Source organism: Primulina huaijiensis, chromosome 3 (genome assembly GCF_012295235.1).
Source record: "Primulina huaijiensis isolate GDHJ02 chromosome 3, ASM1229523v2, whole genome shotgun sequence".
Classification (NCBI taxonomy): Eukaryota; Viridiplantae; Streptophyta; class Magnoliopsida; order Lamiales; family Gesneriaceae; genus Primulina; species Primulina huaijiensis.
This window is the reverse complement of record NC_133308.1, coordinates 27,561,381-27,585,693: the sequence shown is the minus strand read 5'-3', so window position 1 is coordinate 27,585,693 and position 24,313 is coordinate 27,561,381. Positions and strand designations below refer to the sequence as shown.

At 32.7% G+C, this 24,313-nt stretch overlaps 2 protein-coding genes across 2 annotated transcripts; one reads left to right on the top strand and one right to left on the bottom strand.

The window, feature by feature from the left end:
* Positions 1-11,256: 11,256 nt before the first annotated feature.
* Positions 11,257-13,068, top strand: LOC140972355 (homeobox-leucine zipper protein ATHB-40-like). Its single transcript, XM_073434799.1, has 3 exons — positions 11,257-11,463; positions 11,558-11,883; positions 12,586-13,068. Exons 1-3 carry the CDS (start codon positions 11,379-11,381, stop codon positions 12,817-12,819), a joined length of 645 nt encoding a protein of 214 aa, XP_073290900.1. The 5' UTR covers positions 11,257-11,378; the 3' UTR covers positions 12,820-13,068.
* A 3,755-nt stretch (positions 13,069-16,823) lies between these two features.
* On the bottom strand, positions 16,824-18,726 carry LOC140974292 (scarecrow-like protein 15). The gene has a single exon (XM_073437666.1). It carries the CDS (start codon positions 18,581-18,583, stop codon positions 16,973-16,975), a length of 1,611 nt encoding a protein of 536 aa, XP_073293767.1. The 5' UTR covers positions 18,584-18,726; the 3' UTR covers positions 16,824-16,972.
* Between the last annotated feature and the right edge of the window lie 5,587 nt (positions 18,727-24,313).

The following is a 24,313-nucleotide window of genomic DNA, read 5'->3' as shown; positions in this document are numbered from 1 at the left end:
GCTACGTTTAAATTAGCGACGGTTTTGAATTAACTGTCGCTAATTTTAGCGACATTGTTTTGAAACCGTCGCTAATTTTAGCGACGGTTTAAATCCAAACCGTTGCCAAATAAAAATATGCGACGGTTTATCATTTACCGTCGCTATCAAAACCCGTCGCAAACTGTCTATAAATATCTCCATTTTCGTTCCATTTTCCTCAACAACACTTAAAATTTTTCTCTTTTGCACAATTTCACCACTTCACACAACACTTAAAATTTTTTTCACCACTTCATAACACTTAAAATTTTTCTCTCTTACACCATTTTATCACTTCACACAACACTTAAAATTTTTTTATCTTACATAATTTTATCACTTTCACACAACACGTAAACTTTTTCTAACCACTTTATAACACTTAAAATTTTTCTCTTTTACACGATTTTACTACTTCACAACACTTAAAATTTTTTTCTTTTACATGATATATATATATATATAGACAGGCTTAATGATCAAAATTTAAAAAACGTGCAAATTTCATAATAAAAAAAAGTAATTTTCCCAAAAAAACTTAACTAAGAAATCGAGTAGGAAACTGAATTTTCAAATAAATTTCGTCAATTAAATCCCAGTAAGTAAAAAAAAAAAATATCCATGCTGAATTTGCTCATCGATTCTGTATCATGCTATAGAAGTTGGACATCTATATGTTTGATTGTAATTTCCATAATAAAATTTAAATTCAACAAAACGATCGAGAAAAAAACATCGATAATCTCTATACTTTGGGTGTAATTAGTATCAACGGGCAGAGTTGGAAGATCGGAAACATGAGCATTATTTGTCGGAATAAACATGACCCCAATTAGTCGTTAATGAATTAATTAAATTCCGATTAATTATTTATCATAATAATTATTAAATTATGCACATCGAAGAATCCTCCCCGTAGCATGAGGCATCGTTCTCATCAGTCCCTTATTTATTTGCTTTAAACAAATAACTAATCTTTCTAAAAAGAATGGATAAAGTAACTAATTAATTATTGAATTTCCCAACTCACGAGAATCACCAAGCTCAAGAACTTCGATAACATGGTTAGAACATGCATGTTCATCGTGGCACATACGTTGCGTCTTACGAAAAATAACAACGAATTAAGTAATTTTTTAAAATTTTAAAATAAAATATATTAATTTTTGAAATCGATATGATAAGATAAAAAATAAAATATAAAGAAAAATTCTATTATAATATAGTAAAACTATGGATTTAGTTGATAACATAAATGATGTTTTGAGCAAATCCAAAATTACACCATAACTCTATGTAGTTGGTATAAAGTGTTATATTATATATAGTAAAAGATTAAATAGGGTTCGACAATTAATACGGAAAAAGCGGTTAAGAACTAAATTTCGTATCATTATAAAGTAAGTGATATAGGATCGATCACTTTCTAATTTACAAAAGTTATAGATATTGGTAACAATACAATTCTAATATTTTGAATTGTACACCAACTCAAGCGTCACATGTCCATCGTTATTCTAACAAAGACAATTATTGTATCTCAACAAGTGATCGATAATTAGTTTATTCGAATGATTAGTCAAAAAAATATTCTAACAAATCCAACTCATGTATTATAACTAGAAATTGAGTGAACTGAGTAAATTTAACAATGAATTATTTTTCCATAGTCTGTATGTGGTAAAAAGATTATCGTCCAGATGAAATCTTATGCTACATAATGCACATCTTATGATAAACCAATTAGATTTCGACAAATGGATACTTTATATCTACACAATAGACCGTCTGTAGGTCAAATTTTCGGCACATACGGATCTATTACTCGATATGATCTATAAAAAAATATCAATTTTATGCCAAAAATATTATTTTTCACTCTATATATAGATCATATTGATCCGTCTCACGTAAATAAATCCTGATAACGTCTCACAGGAAAATTTAATAAAGTGTAGCACACTTTGTATCATATTTTATGATAGAGGATTTCATCCTATCATCGCCAAGCTTTTAATGTTATAGATGTGTGTGTGTATATTTCCGAAGGTACCTCTTTTCGTTGACGATTTACTTGCTACATATACAGTATAATTACATTAAGATGGACCCAAATATAAAATTGTTTTATTTTTAAAAAAACTTCTAAAACATATCAAAATTTTCCCAAAATAACCATTTTCATGCTATTTTTACTTGGTGTGTGAAAAAGCAAGTTATTCCCTATATTAACCTTAACCTCTCCCTGGATTGTAACCTTATCCATTGGTGCACACCACCTTCGGGGCAAATCCAAATATGGATACCCTATTTGTAAACCCTAATTAATCCTCGATCTTTTCCTTCTGCTCAAGATTACATGCAGCTACCTTGAAATAGAAATAACCATTTTCCCCAGTCACTTGGGATTTCCTATCCCATCCTTAACATTGTCACATAATTTTTTTCGCATTTCAATTCATATTAAAAAAAAATTTATGATCAAAGCCAAAATAATTAAGATAATTAGTGATGTCAACTCATTAATCGAACCCCAATCAACTCGATCCTATCCCCTGAATGGTTATCCCATCCCTTAGTACGGCTCCTCCAAATAAATGAGGGACCAAAAAAATAATTACAACTTTTCTACATGTGTCACCATTTTATTCCATTGTACATTTGTTGGGGGGGAAATGTCGTAATGCGCATGTTCTCACCACTTGCCAATATAGGAACTTTATGTTCACCTTTGTTTCCCCTGTGAAAATGGGTCATGGTACTACAACTAGACGATCCCTCAAGTTTAAAACTTTCAATAAAAGTAATTTNAGAAAGAATATTGTATATGTTTGTTACTTTAATATTTCTGTCATCTATGTTATCAAATTACAGTTTCAATTATGTATTTCAATTTTCGACAATTTTAATCATTTTTAATCGCCAATACTGATGTGACACAACAGGTCAGCAACACATCAGTATTGTATCGGTGCTACTTAAGCTTCACGTCAAAAAATTTACTAAAACTGTCATACAAAAAAATAATGAACTAGAATTAAAATTTAACGACATAAAGGAACCAAATCGCAACAAAACACATACTTATAAAAATTTTTTCCTAAAAAATATCGGTTTGACTCAATTTCCATTGCTAAGAAATTACAATTGCCCAGTTTTAAATTCATAATTACCCCGTATCACATATTGGTTTGTGGGAGATACATATCTACCTCCTATTATTACTTGAGTTAACGTGTTTCGTACTATGAAAACGGATACAAAATAATTGTTAACGAAAATCATTGCCTTCAGCGTCGTTCGCTTTAGCATGACCCCGAGCTTGTTAAATAAAGGATCAAATAATTTTGATTGCATTTATCTATATTCCTTAGTGAGTAGTAAGAAAGTCAGTCAAGTCACAATTTTTTAGTAGGTCTCATTTGATATTGTTTCACGGATTTTTACTCTTGACATAAGTCAATCACGAGCATATTTACAATAAAAAATAATATTTTTGACAAAAAAATAATATTTTTTTATGGATGACTCAAATGAAATATTGGTATCATAAAATTAACCAGTGAGTGTGTGTAACATAAATTTTTTTTCTAAAAAAAGTTTTAATTTAAATTTTATATATTAAACGGTAGTTTGACCCCACACCTCTAAGCCATCGATTCTTTCAACGGTAGCCGCCAATACAAACTCATAATACAATACTCAGGTTTCTAGCTTTACTAAAGAGATAAGATCAGTAGAAATATACTGCACTTCTTTTTAGTAAAGAGGATAAAGATGTATTTTAAGGAAACTTTTTATATTATAAAATATTTTGTGTTGTATGAACACCAAATTACCACGTTTACATTGGATTCACATTGTGGGTATTCATTTGGAAATTGAAATTTCACTTAATTCCTAAAATGACCCAAAAAAATCAGATTTTTATACATATAAATGTAGCATGAAATGGTTTATATCTAAAAATCCACATTTTTGCTACTTATTATTTGTCTTTTTTAACCTCGTCATAAATTCTTCCCAAAATATTATAATTTTTTTTATATATTATATATACAAAAATGAAATTACATCGACCTTTTAACTTCTTCTTTTTTCAATTTTATTTTTCAGTAACTTAAAATTCCATGGTTATAATCAAGCTCAATCAAACTCTAATAAGCTAAAAAATACTCTTAAAAAATTTTAAAAATTATTTTAAAATAAATTTGATGAAATTTATTTTGTATGTTGGAGAAAATATTTGATTAATTAAATTGTATGAAACTAATTCAGAAGCTAAATATATTGTTGTAATAACTGTTTTTGCTTAAAAAAAACTAATGAAACTTGATGTTTTATATGTTTTATGTTTTCAAAATTTTGAGTTAATATAATTATCCATAATTATAATTTTTGTTAAAATGATATTATTTATCAACATATCAAAACAATTTAAAATTATTTTATTTTAAGTAATTATATAATAAAAAATTTTATAATTTGGAGTGTCAGATCACACATGAAATAATTGTTAATGAGAGTGATGTGATGGTCATACATAGGGTTTTGAATGACGTGGAATAATAAGAGATGAGTGGTCCATCGGGGTTGAGCTTCTAGGGTTTTTACACGTGTAAAATTGTAGGCTCGAACATTGTGCAACGAACCAGCGTGGAAGCTGTCATTTTCTTGGGTTTCTCTCGAACTAATTATTTATTTTCAATAATTATAAAAAAATTGTTATATAAATGTAGAAAAAAATTACACTTCTAATAATTTCACATTCTATTTATTTTAATGACACACACCCTTGTTTGGAATCCTTGAATATGTGGGGCGACCGCGACTTGCCTATCGAGACCATTCCGATCACGAGATGCATCTTGTTCAATCATTTAGCACGTCGAAGCGATAATTTTATTATCGAGATTTTTATTTTCTTAATTCCAAATCGTTATTACTATCATTATTGGAATGTATCTAAAATATTTTGCGAGATTCGTCTCACAGATAAAGATTCGTGAGATAGTCTTACAAGAAACATATTTCTATATGTAATGATGGAAAGATGCAAAGCATTTGCAACCAAACTAGGATATAATATATGAAATATACATTTAAAATAAAAATTAATAATTTATCTTACATATTATTAAAATAAAATTTTTTAAAAAAAAATTAAACTTTTTTTTTTTTTGGTGGGTGGTCATATCAGTTGAGGCGGTTTTTAAGGACAGACAAAGTGGGCATGCTTGGATTGTCGGCTCGCCTTAATTTCAAAAGAGTGCAGTGGCTGAGGCTCTACTCTTGTCAAATCCATCCACATACATCCACTTCCTCCCACACTTGCACTCTTTTTACTGAAAATGACATGCCACGAGTTTTATTCTTCTCCACATGGGATGCATCAAATCCCAAATCCAGTGTTAATACATTTTCAAGTTAATAAATATCCAATAATAACTAATGTTGAGATAAATAATTTAATATGATACAAATGACCGTTAATATAATATTTGATTTGGTTGAATAATAAATTATCGTTTTGTTTTTTAATAATTACAAAAAACTATTAATAATATTATTTATTAAATCAATGTTTTGATTGACGTAAGATAAATAATCAACATATGAATAAATATGCTATATGATAGATAAATTATCGATTGATTAATAATATTTCATTTGAAATGTTGTCTCTTGAGATAACATCTTATTAATTATCTCCAAAATATTCATGTTACGTCTGTCTTTGAAATATTGGCCTAAAAATGCATGTAAGAGTGAATATTTATATTTACGTGTGAAATCCTTATAAAGATGACATGAGATTTTCCGAAGCTATGATACTCGTCGTCACCATGGTGATCTAATCGCGTATCTCTACGATAAGAAAGAGAGTAAAAAACCAAAAAAAATCTATATTGTTGTTAATTAACCTAACATGTGTTTTGATGATGACAAGACGGTAATTATAATACTAATATTGTAAGTAAAGATATTAATTTAGTCAATTAATTAAGATGTCTTGTTTTATAATGTAATTTGTCTAAGATGAGTTTACATTTCTCTTTTTATCTTATTTTCTCTCCTACCATTTTAATTTTAAAAATTTACAACTTTCCTTTAATTTTTTTTTATTAAAAACAACTTTATTCTTTTTTTTTTCCAACAACAAATATCGTGTGTCCACGACCGTTAGTATATATGAACTATTGGTAATTATAAAACTGATAGATCGATGGCCAAAATTTTCTTAAAACGACACATATATTTCAAACCGGTTTACTTTAATTCGATTTTTTTTTTAAAAAACTTCTACTATTGAAGCACATGCACTTAATTTTTATATATTGAAGAGTAAAATCTAAAAAAGATAGAAATAATAAGAAATATGACTCTTTTGGCTTCTACAAAATAATACGCCTTTAATTCAGATAAATTCTAAAAAGCAAAAACTAATAAATCAAAAAAATTCTTTTATTTTAATTAATTTTCGCCATATTTGGAATTAAATGGGATACAAAAATTATAAAATATATATATTAGAAGTTTACTAGGCGTCGAGTTCAGAGTGACAGAACGATGGAGAATGTAAGACGAAAAGATATTTTCTTGAAAATGGACCCACTTTAAGGCTAATCAATATAACCCTTGCCATTGGCTCTTCGAATAAATATATAAATTAACAACAAATAAGTTAATTTATCTACATTATCTATAAAGAATCTATCATAAATATAATTACTTTGGTCACTTGATATAGTTATTTTTTAAATGACAATACTATGTCTATCATTTTGAAATAAGTTAATTTTCAAATTACCTTACTAATAATCCTCAAAATAAATTGTACATATATTTAATGTAAAAAGTATGTCTCTTGTGAGACGTTCTCACGAATCTATCACATCCTGAAAAGATGTGATTGAATCGAATTTCGTAAAACTGTATGAACATGTAATTCATATATAGACACACTGATAATTTTTCTCATACTCAGTGTAGCATCTATCACATCTTGAGGAGATGAGATGCATCAATATATGAAACGAGAGACGTTCCATTGTATATATATTTGAATTAGAACAAGATTGATCAATAGGTAGAAGAAAATGAGTATAAATTAAGGTATATTTTAAAATCAAATTTATTTTTTTAAACTTATTAATGATAATGTGAGCATTTTGATATTGGGTTGGCATTTGCAACGGACAAGTTCGTTATACGGCCTAGGTTTCAGCCCTAGTATCCTACATTTTCTCAAGTCCAAAGCACCTCTCATTGTGTGGTTGATTGTGTGTGATGTCATTGCGTGAATGTGGGGTTCTTTCACATTGTAAAATAAATAAATTCCCATCCCACCAATCAAGATTTTTACCTTATTATTATTGGTTTCAACAAGTTTCAGCTATCTCGAGCCCCTACATTTACACTGTTACATGGAATGATTTAATGGGAATATCTGAATGTATTTATATAGTGTTACTATTTAAAATATATAATTTAATTTTTATATTTAGTTGTATTTTTTTTGTTTTATTAATATACCTATGTTAACTATAATTTGGAAAATGTGCTATAATTTTTTGAAAGAAGTAAATAATGATAAAATAAGAAGTTTGTATATGATTTTGTTTTACCTATAAATTTTTTTTTAATTTGTGTGAAAAACAAACAAACATATATATAATTGGGACGGAATGAGTAATATAAAAAAATATTTAAGATATTTATTTTCATTTTAAACAAAAATTTACGTTAAAAAATATATATCTAAAGATATTCTTCAATCCAAACATAAAGTTAGAAGAAAGCTTGTCTCAACTTAAAATTCTGACCTTTAATTTTTTTTTTTTATATCCGCAATCTTGAGTAAACTTAGTCGAGTTCGAAAAGTCGAACTTCACAATTTTCTTGAGATTCAACTTAGTTCAGTTTGTTGTTTGGTCCCAACAACATTTTCCTCGTATGCATGCTTGGGTATCGCTAACCTTGGTACCCGTAATAGTTGTTTTAACATTAATTAATTATTGTTTTGTCGAAAATCCAATTTAAACATACCCAAAACATTATTATTACATGGATCGGGGTGGTTAGGCTCGGGATCTCCACCAAACCCTAAATTTTGCCACATCGGCCAACATTACTGATTTTAATATTTATATTAAGAAATTCTTCAAACCAAATTAACCAAAATATTTTAATGTTCAGACATATGAACTATAATTCTGATCCCTTTTTTGTCGGAGTAAGAAGTTACATTTATATCGGACATGTATTTTGTGACCGAAAATTAGTAAACAAACATAGATTATATCGTTTCTCTTATAAGATTGTATCATACATTTTTATTCGTGAGATCAGTCAATCATGTTTATATTTGGTACGAGTGACTCAAATAAAAGATAATTATCACAAAATTGACCCGTAAAACTATCTTACAAAAGTTTTTGTATAAATTATATACGATTTTTTCATGTTGGTCTGTTTTTGATTTTTAATTATAACTTCAATTCATGATAAGATCAACACTAAAAGAAATCAACCCTAAGTTGGCAAGTGATTTTTTTAGTTTTGATTAGAGTAACTTAAATCAGGTTCACGAACTTTATCCAAAATCTTTGGGCACTAAATGCCTCCTTCATCAGAAAAACATCATATAAATAACATAAAAATCGGGTATAACGATATAATTTTATCATAAAATTTTCTGTCTTGTACTATTTTTTAAAAAATATTATTTGATACACCTGTAAGAGTCCGGGTCATGGATGATCCGGGATATCAGATGGATTCCCAAATCAGGGTCAATCTGCAGGGTGGATTCTTCTGAAGCAGGGCAGGTGCAAGCCCGGGCTCTACTCCCCGGGCAACCAGACGTCTGGGCTCTTATATAAGCCCCCGGTAGGCATTCTAACCAGGCCACCTCGATCTGAGCACCGCACTCGAGTACCCTAGCAGAATAGGATGTGGGCGACCGTCCTATCTCTGACACTAATCCAAGTGGTTGACAAAGTCAGACAGACGGGATATGACTAGTGTATGATTTGACATGTCAGAATATAGCCGCCCTACTATAATTAGAAGGTAGCACGCAGAACGAGGTCATCATCACATCTCCTACTATAAATATCATGTTCATTCTACATTAAACACAGGTACACACACCTATTCATACCAGCAGCAATATTTTCTCTAAAGAGCTTCCTCTTTTACACCTGCTGACTTAAGCATTGGAGTGGCCACGCCGGACACCCCTCCGGCGCCCATTCACGAGTTTATCTCCCTGTGTGCAGGTTACAGCTGACGCCATATTACGGAGATATATCTCCCTGCTCTTATTCCCTTCATTATCTTGATAGCAGATCCGGTGGAGCACCCGACCCGGCTCATCCATTTCACCCGGATCGCATCATTATTAAATTTTGTTCATCAGAAAATTTTATTCAAAAAAATTTCTTGCAAAATGCCCAAATCTTAGGCATACCTCTTAGTACATACAAATATCAGATGGGGCCTGCGTGAATTTTTTCCGAGCGATGAAACATGCCTGCAACATGTTTTTTTTAAAAAGATATAAACAAATCCAACGGTCAGATTAATCTGCCGTTTTAAATTATTAAAGTTAATAATAAAACATTTTAAAAAAATATATAAAAGAGTGAATGAGATTATTTGACCATTGTAGATTAATAGTTTTGATATCCTGCACACCTACCGTGCACACTTATGTGAGCACCGATGATGTGTCACTCACCCATTGGATGTGATGAAATATAGAAAAATTACGCATCCAATGGGTGAGTGACACCTCATTGGTGATCACATAGGTGTGCACGGTGGATGTGCATGATATCAAAACTATGTAGATTAATGTGTGTTTTTATATTTATGTGTGTTATTTTTAAACTATGTTTTTAGAATCATGTGAAAACTTTTAAATTTTAATCATGTGTATTTTTAATTTTTTTAATTCATATGCAATTTATTTTTTGTTCAGATACTCATGATGTTTAATGTAATAAAAAAAATAATATTTCAACATTATTTCTGCAACGTCAACCTCTCATCATCTCATAACCAAATTATCATCGCGGACATCATCTAACAATGATGTTACCACATGGTCGATCCCTTATCAAGACAAAAAAAATGATAAATGTTTGGATGATATATATAGACAAGAAACGAAATGCATGCACCCATTAAATGAATCACGACTCACCAAAACAAGACACAAGAAAGAAAAGTCCATGGACCATGGCTTTGCCTTAAGCCAATTCAATTTTCCAATTTGACAAAACCTAATTCCATGGGCTTCTTCAAAACCTATGAGCTGTAATTTCTTTTGCCGCATCAATTTCACATTTTCAATTAATAATACAGAGCGCATAGCTACACAATTCGCATGATTAAAAATGGTAAAAACTTGTGTGAGACGGTTTCACGGGTCGTATTTTGTGAGAGGATCTGTTATTTGGGTCATTCATGAAAAAATATTACTTTTTATGCTAAGAGTATTACTTTTTATTGTGAATATCGGTAGGGTTGACTCGTCTCACAAATAAAGATTCGTGAGACCGTCTCACAAGAGACCTAATTACTAAAAATTCGATTATTTAGTCTATACATTACAAGATATTAAATACCTCTATTCCAATTTCCACATACCGTTCTCGGTGTGGTACATGTGTTTGAATTGATTTATAACGATATACAATGAACTATGTATTATAACAATTGTGATTATAAAGTAATCATCATGAATACGGAGTAATCGCTAACAGAACGCGTTGTTCACATCACTTTTAGAGTGGGTGATTTTTCACATAATGGATTGGATGATGAATACCAGAATTAGATAGTATACAATTTCTACCGTGACAAAAGATTATTAAATAGTTAGAATTTGGTTATATTTAGAAACGTCATGCCAGCACTCGACAAAGTAATTTTAAAAGCAAAAAAATAAAAACTACTGCACCTAAAACAAAGTTTGACTAATTAAAAGCCTAAAACTAAAAAAATAGGTCCTTATGTGATTATTTTCCACAAAGAAATATATAGTAATATAAAAGATCGATATTTATATAACATAATAGGAGATGTTTGATCGAATAATGACACAAGAAGACACGTACATGTTCACATAGGAGTGTCATTCTCGCAAATTTCTGAAAAACCAAGACTGATTTCGAAAATCCATGTTTATAAATAAAGTCTACCCTTCACTTTAAATCCAGTCCCAAGATAGCAACTTCTCTTTCTTGCTATTCATTCCAAGTTGCGAGTTAAAAGTCTCTGCAACAGTACTATTAAATTCAACAATCCCCCTACCAAACATACCTATCCACCATAACAAATTGAATATGAACCTTGAAACTGATGATCCTATGGCACTCATTTCTCAGTACTATCCATCAGAAATCTACAGCCAGTTTGTACCAGAACAAGGTTAGTTTGCACTTCATGTACATATACACTATGTATCTGTATATCTGGAAACTATGTTACGTGCATGCATTTGAGTGGATTTGTGTTTATACAGAGGCGGCGGCGCCGAATCCTAAGCCACGGCGGAGACGGAAGAAGAACAGAGGAGATGAGGGCGGTGGAGATGGGGTGATGAGGAAGAGGAAGCTGAGCGAGGAGCAGATGAGCATGCTGGAGAAGAGTTTCGGGAGTGAACATAAATTGGATTCGGACAGGAAGGATAGGCTGGCGGCGGAGCTGGGGCTGGACCCTCGCCAGGTGGCGGTGTGGTTCCAGAACAGGCGCGCGAGGTGGAAGAGCAAGAAGCTGGAGGAGGAGTATTCCAGGCTTAAGTCCGAACACGACACCACCGTCGTCGAGAAATTCCGCCTCGAGACTCAGGTAGGTACATTCGTTTCAACAGTTGGAGTCGATCATGTAATTTGTTGGGTAAATTTCTTTCAATTTCTTGTGTTTTTATCAAATTTAAAGTTGTTACTTACTGCCATTACACATGTAGTATTGTGGCATAAATCTCTCTTGACGGAGATATCATGTGTTCGAGTTCTCGTTAAAACAAAAACTGATCAACCCCGTTATACACCCCCCAAAAAAGGCTACTTATTTGGGCTACTTTAATTGGAACTTTTACAAAATATATTGTGCAGTGTAGCTAGATGATATTAGCTTTAAATAGATGAAGAAAATAAGTGGAAATGCATGCACTTAATTAGGTTGGGAAAGGGTCCATCTTTGTCCAAGAAATGGAAGACAGGAAGTGGAAAATTGTCATTAGATTCGAGGGTAGCTTCCACCCCAAATTTTAGTTTGTGCTCTGCTATTGTTTTTTCAAAGCTCCGTACATATAGTTTAAAGGTGGACAGCTCTGAGCCATAGGCTGCCTTGGTGGAGCTGTACATGCCACTCCCCACCCCCACCCCCACTCCCACCCCCACCCCCACACACACATATAAGAAGTTTAACATACAACTTTATAGTATAATAGCAATATCGGATTTAGATTACAGATAAAAGAAAATATTTTTTTTTATCAGAGTGATGCAAACAATGCAACAAAATATTGTATTACTTGTTTTGGTGCAGCTGCTGAAGGTAAAGGAGCAACTCCGCGAAGCGGAGCAGGAGATCCAGAGACTGTCGGAGCGCGGGGATGGGTTCTCGAGCAACAGCCCGAGCTCGTCCTTCTCAATGGACGCCATGAACGAACCGCCATTCCTCGGAGAATTCGGGATGGAAGGACTCGAGAATGTGATCTACAACGGGTCGTATAATAACTATGGATTAGGATTAGGTTGGGATAATTTGTATCGTATGTGATTAATTAAATTAGTCAGTTGATCAATAACTTATAATATTATGTTAGCTAGGGGGGGTCGATGACATTTTGCACGCACGTAGAAAGTGACTAATAATGTAAATTATTTATTAGTTTTGTATGTGCAAGTGTAATGTCATGAATTTGGCTTAGCTTTTTGACTAGGGATATTAATTAGGTTGTCGTATATCGTGTCTTTTTTCTGTATAAAATGAATAAATTAAGGGTTGGCGTGTGTACATTGTCAATGTTATAAAAAATGTAGCCAATTTCCCCCCCAAAAAATGTAGCCGAAATATGAGAAATCAGAGCAATCTAAATGGAATACAGGTGAGCAGTTCTTTTACTTCAATTTTTTTTTAAAAAAAAGTTTCTTGGAATTTATATATACATTTTAAAGAAATTGAAATCATTTTTGAATTATTATTAGCTATTTTGTATATTCATTGAAATTTGGAAGTTACACATAATAATAATTTAAAAAAATGTACGAGACAAATTTGTTAATTTACACCTTATTTAGTTAGGCTTATGAATTGCACGTTGTCCATGAATTAAATATCTAAAGGTGATGTGGAAGTTGGACTCTATATCCCAATTCTCACCATCTTTGGTCAGGGGAGCACGCAACTTAAAGTTTGACAATTTAAGAAATAAAGTTCGCAAAATTTTTCTCATCCAAAGCAATCATGCATTGGAGTTATTTTATTGGAACGTTTGCATTCATTTCCACAGCATTTAATGTATTTGGATTTACTTCTCTTGTGAAAAATGATAACTTGTACGACAGATACAACCAATGTGAATGAAAAAAAAAATCATTATATTTTATTTGTTAGTTTTGAGATTATTTTTTTTGAGAAAATTTAAAATATCGATTTGAAAAGTTCGAAGATAATTGAAAAAAGTATTTGTTTGTATATATATCTTCTCAATTTTGAAGATATTATCAGATATTGAAAGAAATTATCTTAATTGATACAAGAAGATGTGATAAAATATTTGAAAAGAATATGATGTGATCTTGTATATAAATTAGTATTCATTCATTATGATGTTCACCGAGGGTGGCCATGTACACCAAAAGAGGCCGAGAGCTTTCATTGTTAAATTTTCCGAGGAAATTTTGTGCGCATACAACACAACAAGGTTCTGACAACATCACTTATATCATTCTGATTTTGAGAGTTTCAATTTCTAGTAGTGCACACTCGTTCAAAGCGTCATGATTTATTACTCGGGAGAGGAATGTGATGTTCTCGGGAGAGAACAATCCACTGGTTATCGGAAGGAGTTCGATTGAAGCGGAGTTCAAGACGATTAGTGTTTTCCAAGTAAAGTCTGCTGAGTATGACCGATATATAGACGACTTTGAAAAGTGAGTTTTTTTTAATTGAATAAGTCTGTGTATGATTGTAATAATAACGAAGGATTTGCTTGATAGTTATGTGTGAGCCCAAGATGTAAGTTTTTGGGCCAAACCACATTAAAATTGTATGCTTTTTAAATTGGACGCGTGACTAATGTAGTGTCACATAGCTACTCAATATAAGAATGATTAAAATTATCAAAAATTAATATATATATATATATATAATTAAAATTTGAATATAAAAAATTAAAATATCAAAAAAAACAATTCTCGATTTTAGCGGTGAATAATTAAAGTTCCTATGGTTAGATTCAAACATCCGCTGCAACGGGATATGAAATCAAAACAAAGTTTAATTTCATCCTATAGAGTTAGGATCAAAACAAAAACTTAAAATACATACTCCTTCATTTACATCAAAACATTCCTGCCAAACTTATCTTATTTCAAATTTTAGATCCCATGTTTTTAATAATAATAAAAAAACAACTCCAAAACTAGATGTTTCAAAGTTTGAGATGTCTTAGTCGGAAGACTACTTATATCTTGTTAGTGACCCATAAATTTGAAAAGAGGTGGGATGATACAAACCCATCGATCGAATCTGCCCCTTGATTTTTATCGTGAAATACGATATTTTTAAGAAACTTTAGATAAGATTTTAGGGAAAGGGAAGAATCATGGTCCATTTTGAAGAGACTAATATTGAATTGGAACCACACGTGCAAGAAAGTTTCGTTTGTCTTAAAGTCTGGTAGCACCAGCCCGGACTGCCCTTGTGTCTGATATCAACATGGCAGTGTTACCTAGCTGGTTAACTAAAGCTCAGCCAATTTTTTATTTTTTATAATAAAAAAATTCAATCTTTTTCCAAGTTGGATGACAGCATTTAATGGGGTTTCAAATCTGAAAAGTTTTTCAACAATTTACGTAGGTAAACTTTTTACCTAATTATTCGGAATTCTTGTCCCCGAGTATTTATTTTTTGGGTCAATCACTTGATATTTCATTACATTACAATGTGAGAAACTTGTGATAAAATCGTCGTGGAATGTAATTATTTATATATATAAATTGAGAGAGACAAAAACATAATATTATATAATGAGTAAGTCTTTTGTGAGACGGTTTCACGAATCTTTATCAGTGAGATGTGTCAACTCTACCGATATTCATAATAAAAAGTGATATTTTTTCATGGATGACCCAAATAAGATATCCGTCTCACAAAATACGACCCGTGAGACCGTCTCACACAAGTTTTTGTATGTAATTATATCTTGTACTTTCCTTATTCCCGGTTCCATCCTTCTACTTTCCCTTAAACTAAACGATGCATAACCTTAACCCTAATTGAATGTTGCCCTTCCTATGAAATTCTTCTTACGAAACGACGGTTTCTAGATTCACTGATCTCAGCCTGCGGTACTGAAGAAAGTTGGAAATCTCTTAAAAATGGTACGTTGTTATAAAATAATCAAATGGTGCTAAATTATAAGGCTTTAAACCATACCGGTAAGAAGCAAGTTCTCGGTTTCGAATTACGTGAATTCACCATAATAGATCTGATCCAACCCGACTTCGATGTAATTTCGACCCCTATAAAACTCGAAAAACCGAGATCAAAACCAGAAAATAAAAAGGAAATATGTCATTTCCATCATAAAAAAAATTGATATTTTCCCCATTCTACATTGTACACTTTATTAGGGCCTTCTACAATTCAAGTGTTCAATTATCGGGCCGAGCTTATATTGGGTGAAGAAGTGTGCTTCATTTTGGGCTTGAGACCCATTAAATTGAAACAAAAGGGGGAAGATCCTTTTCTATTTTAGCAATTGTGTCGGCTTGTACGATTTACGTTTCTGTTTCCTTTTCTAGTTTTAGTTTCATATCCTTCCGCGTTTATTATCGTTCCCTTCAGTTGTATAAATGTTCACTTTGGTCGAAATGGGGCAGAATTGAATTTCATGTTGTTTGCGAATTTGATTTTCTTTGTTCTTATATTTAAATTTTCAATTTAGTTGCATCTAAATCAGAAGAGACTAGAATTAATAGTTGAATCGAGATATGAGTCGCTTAGTTTTTGAAATTAAATTTTTATTATTTGTCAATCTTTCGTAACGTTTCGCATCTGACATGTCCACAAATCTTAGAGTGAGTTATAGATAAATTACAAATATACTTAGGATATTATTATATATTTGCAATCTTACTTTGATATTTTTTGTTCATAAAAAACTACATAATGACCCCCAAAAATTGTTATTCTTGATCTCTTGTGAATTATAATATAGTATATATATATATATATTGTTGTTTTCAAATTTTAAAATATGAAGTACTATTAGAAAGCTAGATAATCTAATATATTGGATTATTGGTAAGTTGTATTATAAACTTCCACAAATATATTTTTCAATTAATTTGAAAATGAGCGAAAATGAAGAGGAAGATAAAAAGCATCAATCAAAACTCTGTAAATAATATTTTTGATATTATCGCCAAACACAAATAGTGAAAACATATTATCGAATTGAAACATATTATCGAATTGATATCGAACCCAACTTTAAAATCGTACTCAATATTTTGGAATGTAAATTCAAAAGATGTTTAATTTACTGAAAAAATAAACTATTTGTTTCCCATCCAATTGCTAAGCATTATTACAAGAAACTACATAATTAACATAAGAGGTTTGGATTATATACGTGATCCCCAACACAATTAAGATTATTAATCTCTATATTTAACCACCATTACATTGGATCATCATAATTCTAATACCCCCAAGCTGACGTGGAAACCAGAGGCCTGTCATGCCAGCAAAGCAGCATCTCCGCCTGTCTCTTGGCAACGTGGAATCCTCGAACTTCAACTTTCCTAAGTAAAAACTCCGCTTGAAACTCCGCAAACTGGCTCAGCCTCACCTGCCTTAGCCCCGCAGCCACCAGCGCCTCCCTTAGCGGCGTCACGCGCCGCCCGGCTGACCCCGCATCTTCAAGGATCCTGGGGAACAGCACGTACGTCTCTATGCGCTGCATGTAATCCCCGCCGCCGTCGAAGTTAGCAGCTTCCAAGGATTCCAACAGTGTGGAGTAAAACTCCAGCCCATCGATTACCGTCTGCCTATACGACGAAGATCTGAAACCCATCGGCCCTTCGACGTCCACATGCACCACTACTTGCGGCGAAACTTGCCGGAGATCGTTCAGAAATCCAGACCCGACGTGTCGGAATATAGCGGGGGATAAGAGAACCGCGACCTTCTCACCGTCCATAAATTTGATGGATTTGAAGGATAAGTATTCGAAGGTTCGTATCAAAACAAACTCTATCTCGAACCTTATATCTAGCTCTCGTGCAAACTGTGCTAAATTTTCTCTGGTCAATCTTGATTCCATGGCGCAATCGTCAGGAATAAGAGCCGAAATTCGAAGAATCGGCAGCCCGCCTTTACGCGAGTCTGCCTTCTCCGCCAGTTCTCTCATGAAGGAAGCCCAGTGGCCGCCCAGCCCGATGTCGAAGTCGATGACATGGACTCGAATTGAGCCTTCTAAAGCGTCGAGCATGGCTTGATTAGCCGTGAAGCTTGAAAACATGGTGATCGGAGAGATGCTGGCGAAGATATTTTGAGCTTTGATCGTTTGAATTATCTCCGAAGAGCTTGCTGGACGAGTGATCGGATTCGATCCAGTGAGTAGCGATTGAAGGGCTTCTTTGAAATAGAAAGCAGCTCTCTGAAGAGGCTTACCAGTAGGAGACCTCAAGCGTTGATTGAGCCGCCCTAATATAACGTGCCCGAGTTGAAGCGAATTGGTCTCAAAGCACTCAGCAAGTCGAATCAACTCATCGATGTAATCGAACCCCACGTTCCAGTTGCAGCTGTTGAAATCACCGGCGGATTGATTCAAAGACGCTGTAGTGTACGTCGATACATCGGAGAGAAGCCCAAAATCAGCTGGCACAAACTGGGTTGAATCAAACGTGGAAACAGTTGAAAATTCAGAAAGAGTTGAGTATGGATCTTGATTAATCCGAGTGTTTTCGAATTGAGAATTGATTATTGGTTTTGAAACCGGGGCAGTGGAGTCGTCATGCAAGCCCAATTCTCTCATCAACGAATCCCAATCCTCCAAGTTCTGATTGACCAGAACATGATCTTGATCTTCCAGCTGAAGAGAGTCGTGACCACAAACAGAGCCCACTATGTTGTTATCAGTGTTGGAATTGGAGGTGGGCTTTTGATCCGTAACGGGGCTGGGGCTCCCTCGTAGTTCAAGAACCGATTTGGGCTCGTAGGGGGAGCAGCCGGTGGCCGGATTCCTGTTGACGTTACGCTCGATTGATTTGGAATTATTTTGATCGTTGGCAGTAAAGGGTACTTTCATTTCTTGAATAAAACGATCGGGAAAGGGCAAGAAAGCAGCAGAAACCTAACTCAAGGGGAGGGATGGCTTTGTGTTCTTGAGATATTGAATACAGTAGTATGCAAATTGGAATTTCGAGGGCTCTTTTTGAGTGATGATTGTTGCCCTTTTATCTTTGCTTGCGCGGGGGGTGGGGAGGGGGTGCATGTGTGGGTGCGTATCATGGTCATGCATGGATGCATGTGTGCATGATTTATAATGGACAATACATGCATATGAAGAAATGATTAGGGGGAGTGACTGATTTATTACTTGGAAGCTTGTTGCTCAAGCCTTTGAAGATACACTAATTTAATGATATTACTTTCTTTGATACTCATCAGCTTTCTGTTCTTGCTTGATTTGCCCATTATTTTCAAATATTTTTTCGTGTGGAGGTTTTGACTTTAGTTCCCATAATTTTCACCTTTTTTTCACACCAATTATCATGCTCATCTATAACTACTCCTACATAAAACTCATTGTTCGACTTGGCAAGATTCTGAAATGTCAAGACCATGCATGGTCCTTTAGTTTATACTCCAAACACCTGCAGGATCAAATATGGTCGGTCACGTACCCACGAGGGTTTCTGGATTTTACTCTTACCACAATTATTTTTGTGATCCATGTCATATAGTTCGAATTATTGCCTTTAATGATCTACGTCCTATTTGAATTTTACCTTCCCAAGATTAAATTAATCTAATTTTGGTTTGGTTTGGTTTGAATTTAGTTGCTCCATTGCTATTATCATACAAAATGTATTTTCAAATCATAACTCCTAATCATTATCAGATAATCAAATTAAATTCGAATTAAGGGTTAGGTTAAATTTTCAATATTTGGTGAGACAATTCTCCTATATTTTAATACAATATGTTCAATTGATTCGCAACGGCGTTTGCGTCCAATAGTCCATATAACTAAAGTTGGTTTTGCAATTGGTTGAGATATATAGCTAGTGCGCTTTAATTTCGGTATAGCAAAAGGAGAGTGCATGCATATATATATATATATCTACTACAATTCATCTTAGTGGAACCGAAAAGAAACATTGCAAAGTAACTCAGAATTAAATGGAACATGGACCAATGGGATATTGTCTTGTCCCATAAACTAGTAAACTAAAACAAAAAAATTAAAAATTAGTAGACTCAAAAAGACCGTAAGTTGACCGATAATAAAACGAAAAAATAAAAACGTGTAAGTTACGTGACCAAAAAAATTTATCTCAAGGAACAAAATTAAAGTGCATAAGAAGTCATGTTATTGCATTGAGTTCAAATTTGACGAGTAACAATTTATAAGGTGAATTCTTGTTTTGTTTCCTTTATAATTTGTGATAAATTAATTAATATTTCGATCATATATTAGTTTAATATGGGGACCCGGACGCTAATCATCTTCTTCATCGTCATTAGGATCAATATACTAAACAAGTAATTAAGGTCATAAAATTTTTTTTCTAAATTATATGAGTGCGCAACGATGAAATAAATCTTATTTCATATACAAAATCAATATTAAGATCTAAAGTACAAATCTAGTACAATAAGTATTCAAACTAACACTAAGGTTCAACTACTACAAATCCAGAGCTGAAACCTATCTACATCGAAGTCCGGAATCACCACGCTAAACTCGTCTTCTCTCATCTTCTTCATGACCCTGATCCTGTCCCACCTGTTGTCATGCACACATACAAACAAGACAACAGCCGGATAACTCCGGTGAGAATTAGATTCCCAGTATAAACCAAGTATACATGCAGTCATATAAACAATATAAAAGCATGCATCAGATATACATACATGTATCTCAATCAAAACATGAATCAATACTCTAAACAAGTACCAAAATCAGGAACATAATTCCNATATGATTCTTATTCAATTCTGACAATATCATAATTTCAAATCATATCCAAACGTAACAAAACTTACGTCCAGTTTTAGCCTCTGCTGATAGAAACACAGTACCGAAGTCGGATTCAAAATCAGACGGACGGATCGAAATGGTCATACTCAATATCTGTATAATTCATACNTCTACAATAGAAGTCGCTCTTCTTCTAAGCACATCGATATGACCAAACGTCCGGTGTCTTGGCTGTTCTGCCAAAGACTAGGTATATCTACCTCAACTCTAACTCTGACAATGTGCAATGGANCAAATTACCGCTCGGGCGCCGAACACTCTGTACGGTACCTTAACGTGTTGCTGTGGCGCTCGAGCGGTCATTTTCTACCGCTCGGANAATCTGATCAATATCAATTTACGGATGTTTCGACGGCATAACAATACAGTCTCGATAACCCCGTCAATCTCAACATCACAGATATACTACCAGAACTCATACTCAATATCGGTATAATTCATACTCTCGACAATAATAGATCATACTCTCAATTCTGTACAATCTCTATCATAACAGTTCTGAAAATCATAACAATTACAGACACAGTTCGTTCTTCGATTTGACTTCAATTATACGATGTCTACTGTATCAGAAACACCATATATGATTCTTATTCAATTCTGACAATATCATAATTTCAAATCATATCCAAACGTAACAAAACTTACGTCCAGTTTTAGCCTCTGCTGATAGAAACACAGTACCGAAGTCGGATTCAAAATCAGACGGACGGATCGAAATGGTCATACTCAATATCTGTATAATTCATACTCTCGTTTCTTCGTTTCTTTCCTTTGATTGCTGAAGAAGGAATGTTATATATATCTCAAGTTGCATGTAAGTGAAACGTGACTCATTTTCATACAAATCAGGCGGCGCTCGGGCGGTCACAAATTACCGCTCGGGCGCCGAACACTCTGTACGGTACCTTAACGTGTTGCTGTGGCGCTCGAGCGGTCATTTTCTACCGCTCGGACGCCAGATGTTCTGTCCAAATGATCATCGTATTGAACATTGGCGCTCGGGCGGTCATTTTCTACCGCTCGGGCGCCAATAGTTCTGTCCAAAAAATTGCATAATCATATGCTTTGCCCAATCTAGTCTCGAAATGGTCCGTCTATAATTACATCAATTCAAAATCAATAATCTCAGCTTAACATGATATAAAATCTCGGCCATTACATTTAGTGAAATGGATTACTCGTTTAAAATATAAATTATGATATACGAGTTGACCATATGCACTTTGTGGTTGTTAGATCGAATAAATGATTAATATATTATATAATATACGTGATATTCACCCATTTATAAAATTAATTTAAATTAAATAATACGGTATAATAACAAAATAATAAAATAAATCTTCTCATGCATCATATACACCGCATGCGTGTTCGATGATATATGTAACTAGTCCACACCAATATTGAACAGCTTCCAAATCGTAAAAGTAGAGAAATTTGGGAAGAAAAACGACAAATAAGTCAAAATGGTGGGCAGCTAAAGTTTTAACTTTTCCAAGCGTGAAAATGAAACTAAAAATATTCCCTAATGCCCACGATGAAAATGCCCCGTCTGTGATATATTAATGGCATATTTATTCCACAATTAAAATCCATCAGTCAAACATAAAATTTTATATATATAGCTAGGAGGAAAATTGTGAAATGTGAAACTCAAAAAATAGAGTATATACTATATATATATATACCTCTGTATTTTTATCCTTGTTCCTTTCAAAAATATATAAATATGGAATTGAAACAATTACAAACTTTTTGTACTTTATTCTAGCATATATAAAAATAAATTAATGACGTCGAAATCCTTTGTACCTAATTATGCGCTAATTGTTCTCGAGAAACAATTTTGATATATGGAATGGAATGAATTGAGGATATTCTTTAATCATCGAATAATTTTTTAGACACAGATCATTAAATTGTCTTCTTTTATATTATATCATACAAATTCCAACTAAAGAAATACAAACCAAATTCTTTTATTTATAATTATTGTATAAATTGGCCTATATAGGATTAGTTAAAAATCGTTCCTCATACAATGGATTGTTTTTGTTTTCACACTTGATCCAATTTATGCTAGAGTGTGATGATATATCTGACGTCGTGTCAACAATTTCTAGAATCATGTCAGCAGCGGATCGAGAGGTTAATTATAAGATCGACTTGTATGACCATTTTTTATATTTTCGCTCAACTTTTTGATATATCATGTACATACGGATATATTTTTTTCCTGAAAATAATATATTGTCTCGTGTGATTTTTTGCTACGTACGATTTGTATTATGATATTACGAGAATACACGGAAAAAACCAACCCTAAGATTCAAAAGATGGATTTTAAGACGTTGGATGATTCAATTGCAAGGAGACATGGAGCATCTCACGCTTTTGTTTTGAGATGATAGGACGATGCATTAGTTGTAAACATTTATACTACTTCTCAAAGGTACCAATATTCCACCCTACAAATCAAAAGGCCACTTTAAAGCTAACAAACCTGGCCTCCTTCACAATTAATTTTCAGAATTTATTATTCATTTTAATACAAAAAAAGAAATTGCCCACAACGTAAAATGGTTACTACAAATTGACCCGATTGGCCAAGGGTTTGGATCTACATGTATGTATTTATGTAGTTATATATGCATGCATGCATGCATCTATCAATTTCACAATTCTTGATTAAGCATGTGTAAATTCTCTGTTTAAAAAAAATAGAAGTGTATAATTTATGCTATTTCTTGTATTTTCTAGTTGAGTAATCATTAGGTTATAACTTTTATATGCATAGTTAAAGATTAAATAATTTATGATACTTGGGTATATTTTATCATGTATCGACTCGGAACTTGACAATATTGACAATGTTTTTGAAAATTCAAAATTAAACTTTTAATAACAGTAAATTTTCAATAGTATTTCTTCACTCATACACATATTTATATTGTATATGTTAGAAGAACAACTGGAACATGATAGTTTAATTATTGTATAATTTAAAATATTAAAATTACATCTTTCCGCGACTTATAATTTTACCAAACCTAACGTGTGCATACATGTGCAACGGCGAAATTAATCCACCCGACCCCTCCATGTATGTATAAGCGTACCACAAAGAGAGACCACTTAATATTGGGGCCTCTCTTTTAATTTGTCACCGACAACTTTATTGGAAAAGCATGCAACTTTTAAAAGATGTTTTGAGGTCCTTTTGCTTTAAATAATGTCAATTTTATAATAATTTACCTTTTTTTTTTTGCATATATAAAAAAAACGTACAAATATCAAATACCACTCATGTCTTTACGAAGATTCATATTCGTAAGCTATTTTCATTCGTATAATTGTACCTTTTCGTCTAATAGAAAGTTTAAGAAATAAAAAATTAATATGGTTTCATTTAAATTTCGATTGGATTATTGTTGGGATCGGAGGAAATATTAATGTCATGATGTTAAGTTGTTGAATATAACTTTTGATAAATCGCTAAGCATACAACTCTGATAAGAATTAATTTACTTAAAAATTTACTAAAATTTATTATTTAAAAAAAATTATGAAAAAATAATTTTCTATTGCATTGATACTATAGAATGTTGGTTTAAGATGAGGGTGTTGATCGATTAATAAGGATGAGGATTCTATGCAAGATTGCTACTTGTGATGCGATCGCTATAGCTCAACTTGTCCACATCCACAATGGAGTCAAATACATATTGGAGCTCCTTTAATTTGGAGCCACATCAAGTTTACACC

Bases quoted from the DNA above. Each gene is read 5' to 3' on its own strand.
- LOC140974292 (XM_073437666.1), bottom strand. From the start codon at position 18,583: ATGAAAGTACCCTTTACTGCCAACGATCAAAATAATTCCAAATCAATC.
- LOC140972355 (XM_073434799.1), top strand. From the start codon at position 11,379: ATGAACCTTGAAACTGATGATCCTATGGCACTCATTTCTCAGTACTAT. The intron at 11,464-11,557 runs GTTAGTTTGCAC...GTGTTTATACAG, and splicing joins CCAGTTTGTACCAGAACAAG to AGGCGGCGGCGCCGAATCCT. The intron at 11,884-12,585 runs GTAGGTACATTC...GTTTTGGTGCAG, and splicing joins AATTCCGCCTCGAGACTCAG to CTGCTGAAGGTAAAGGAGCA.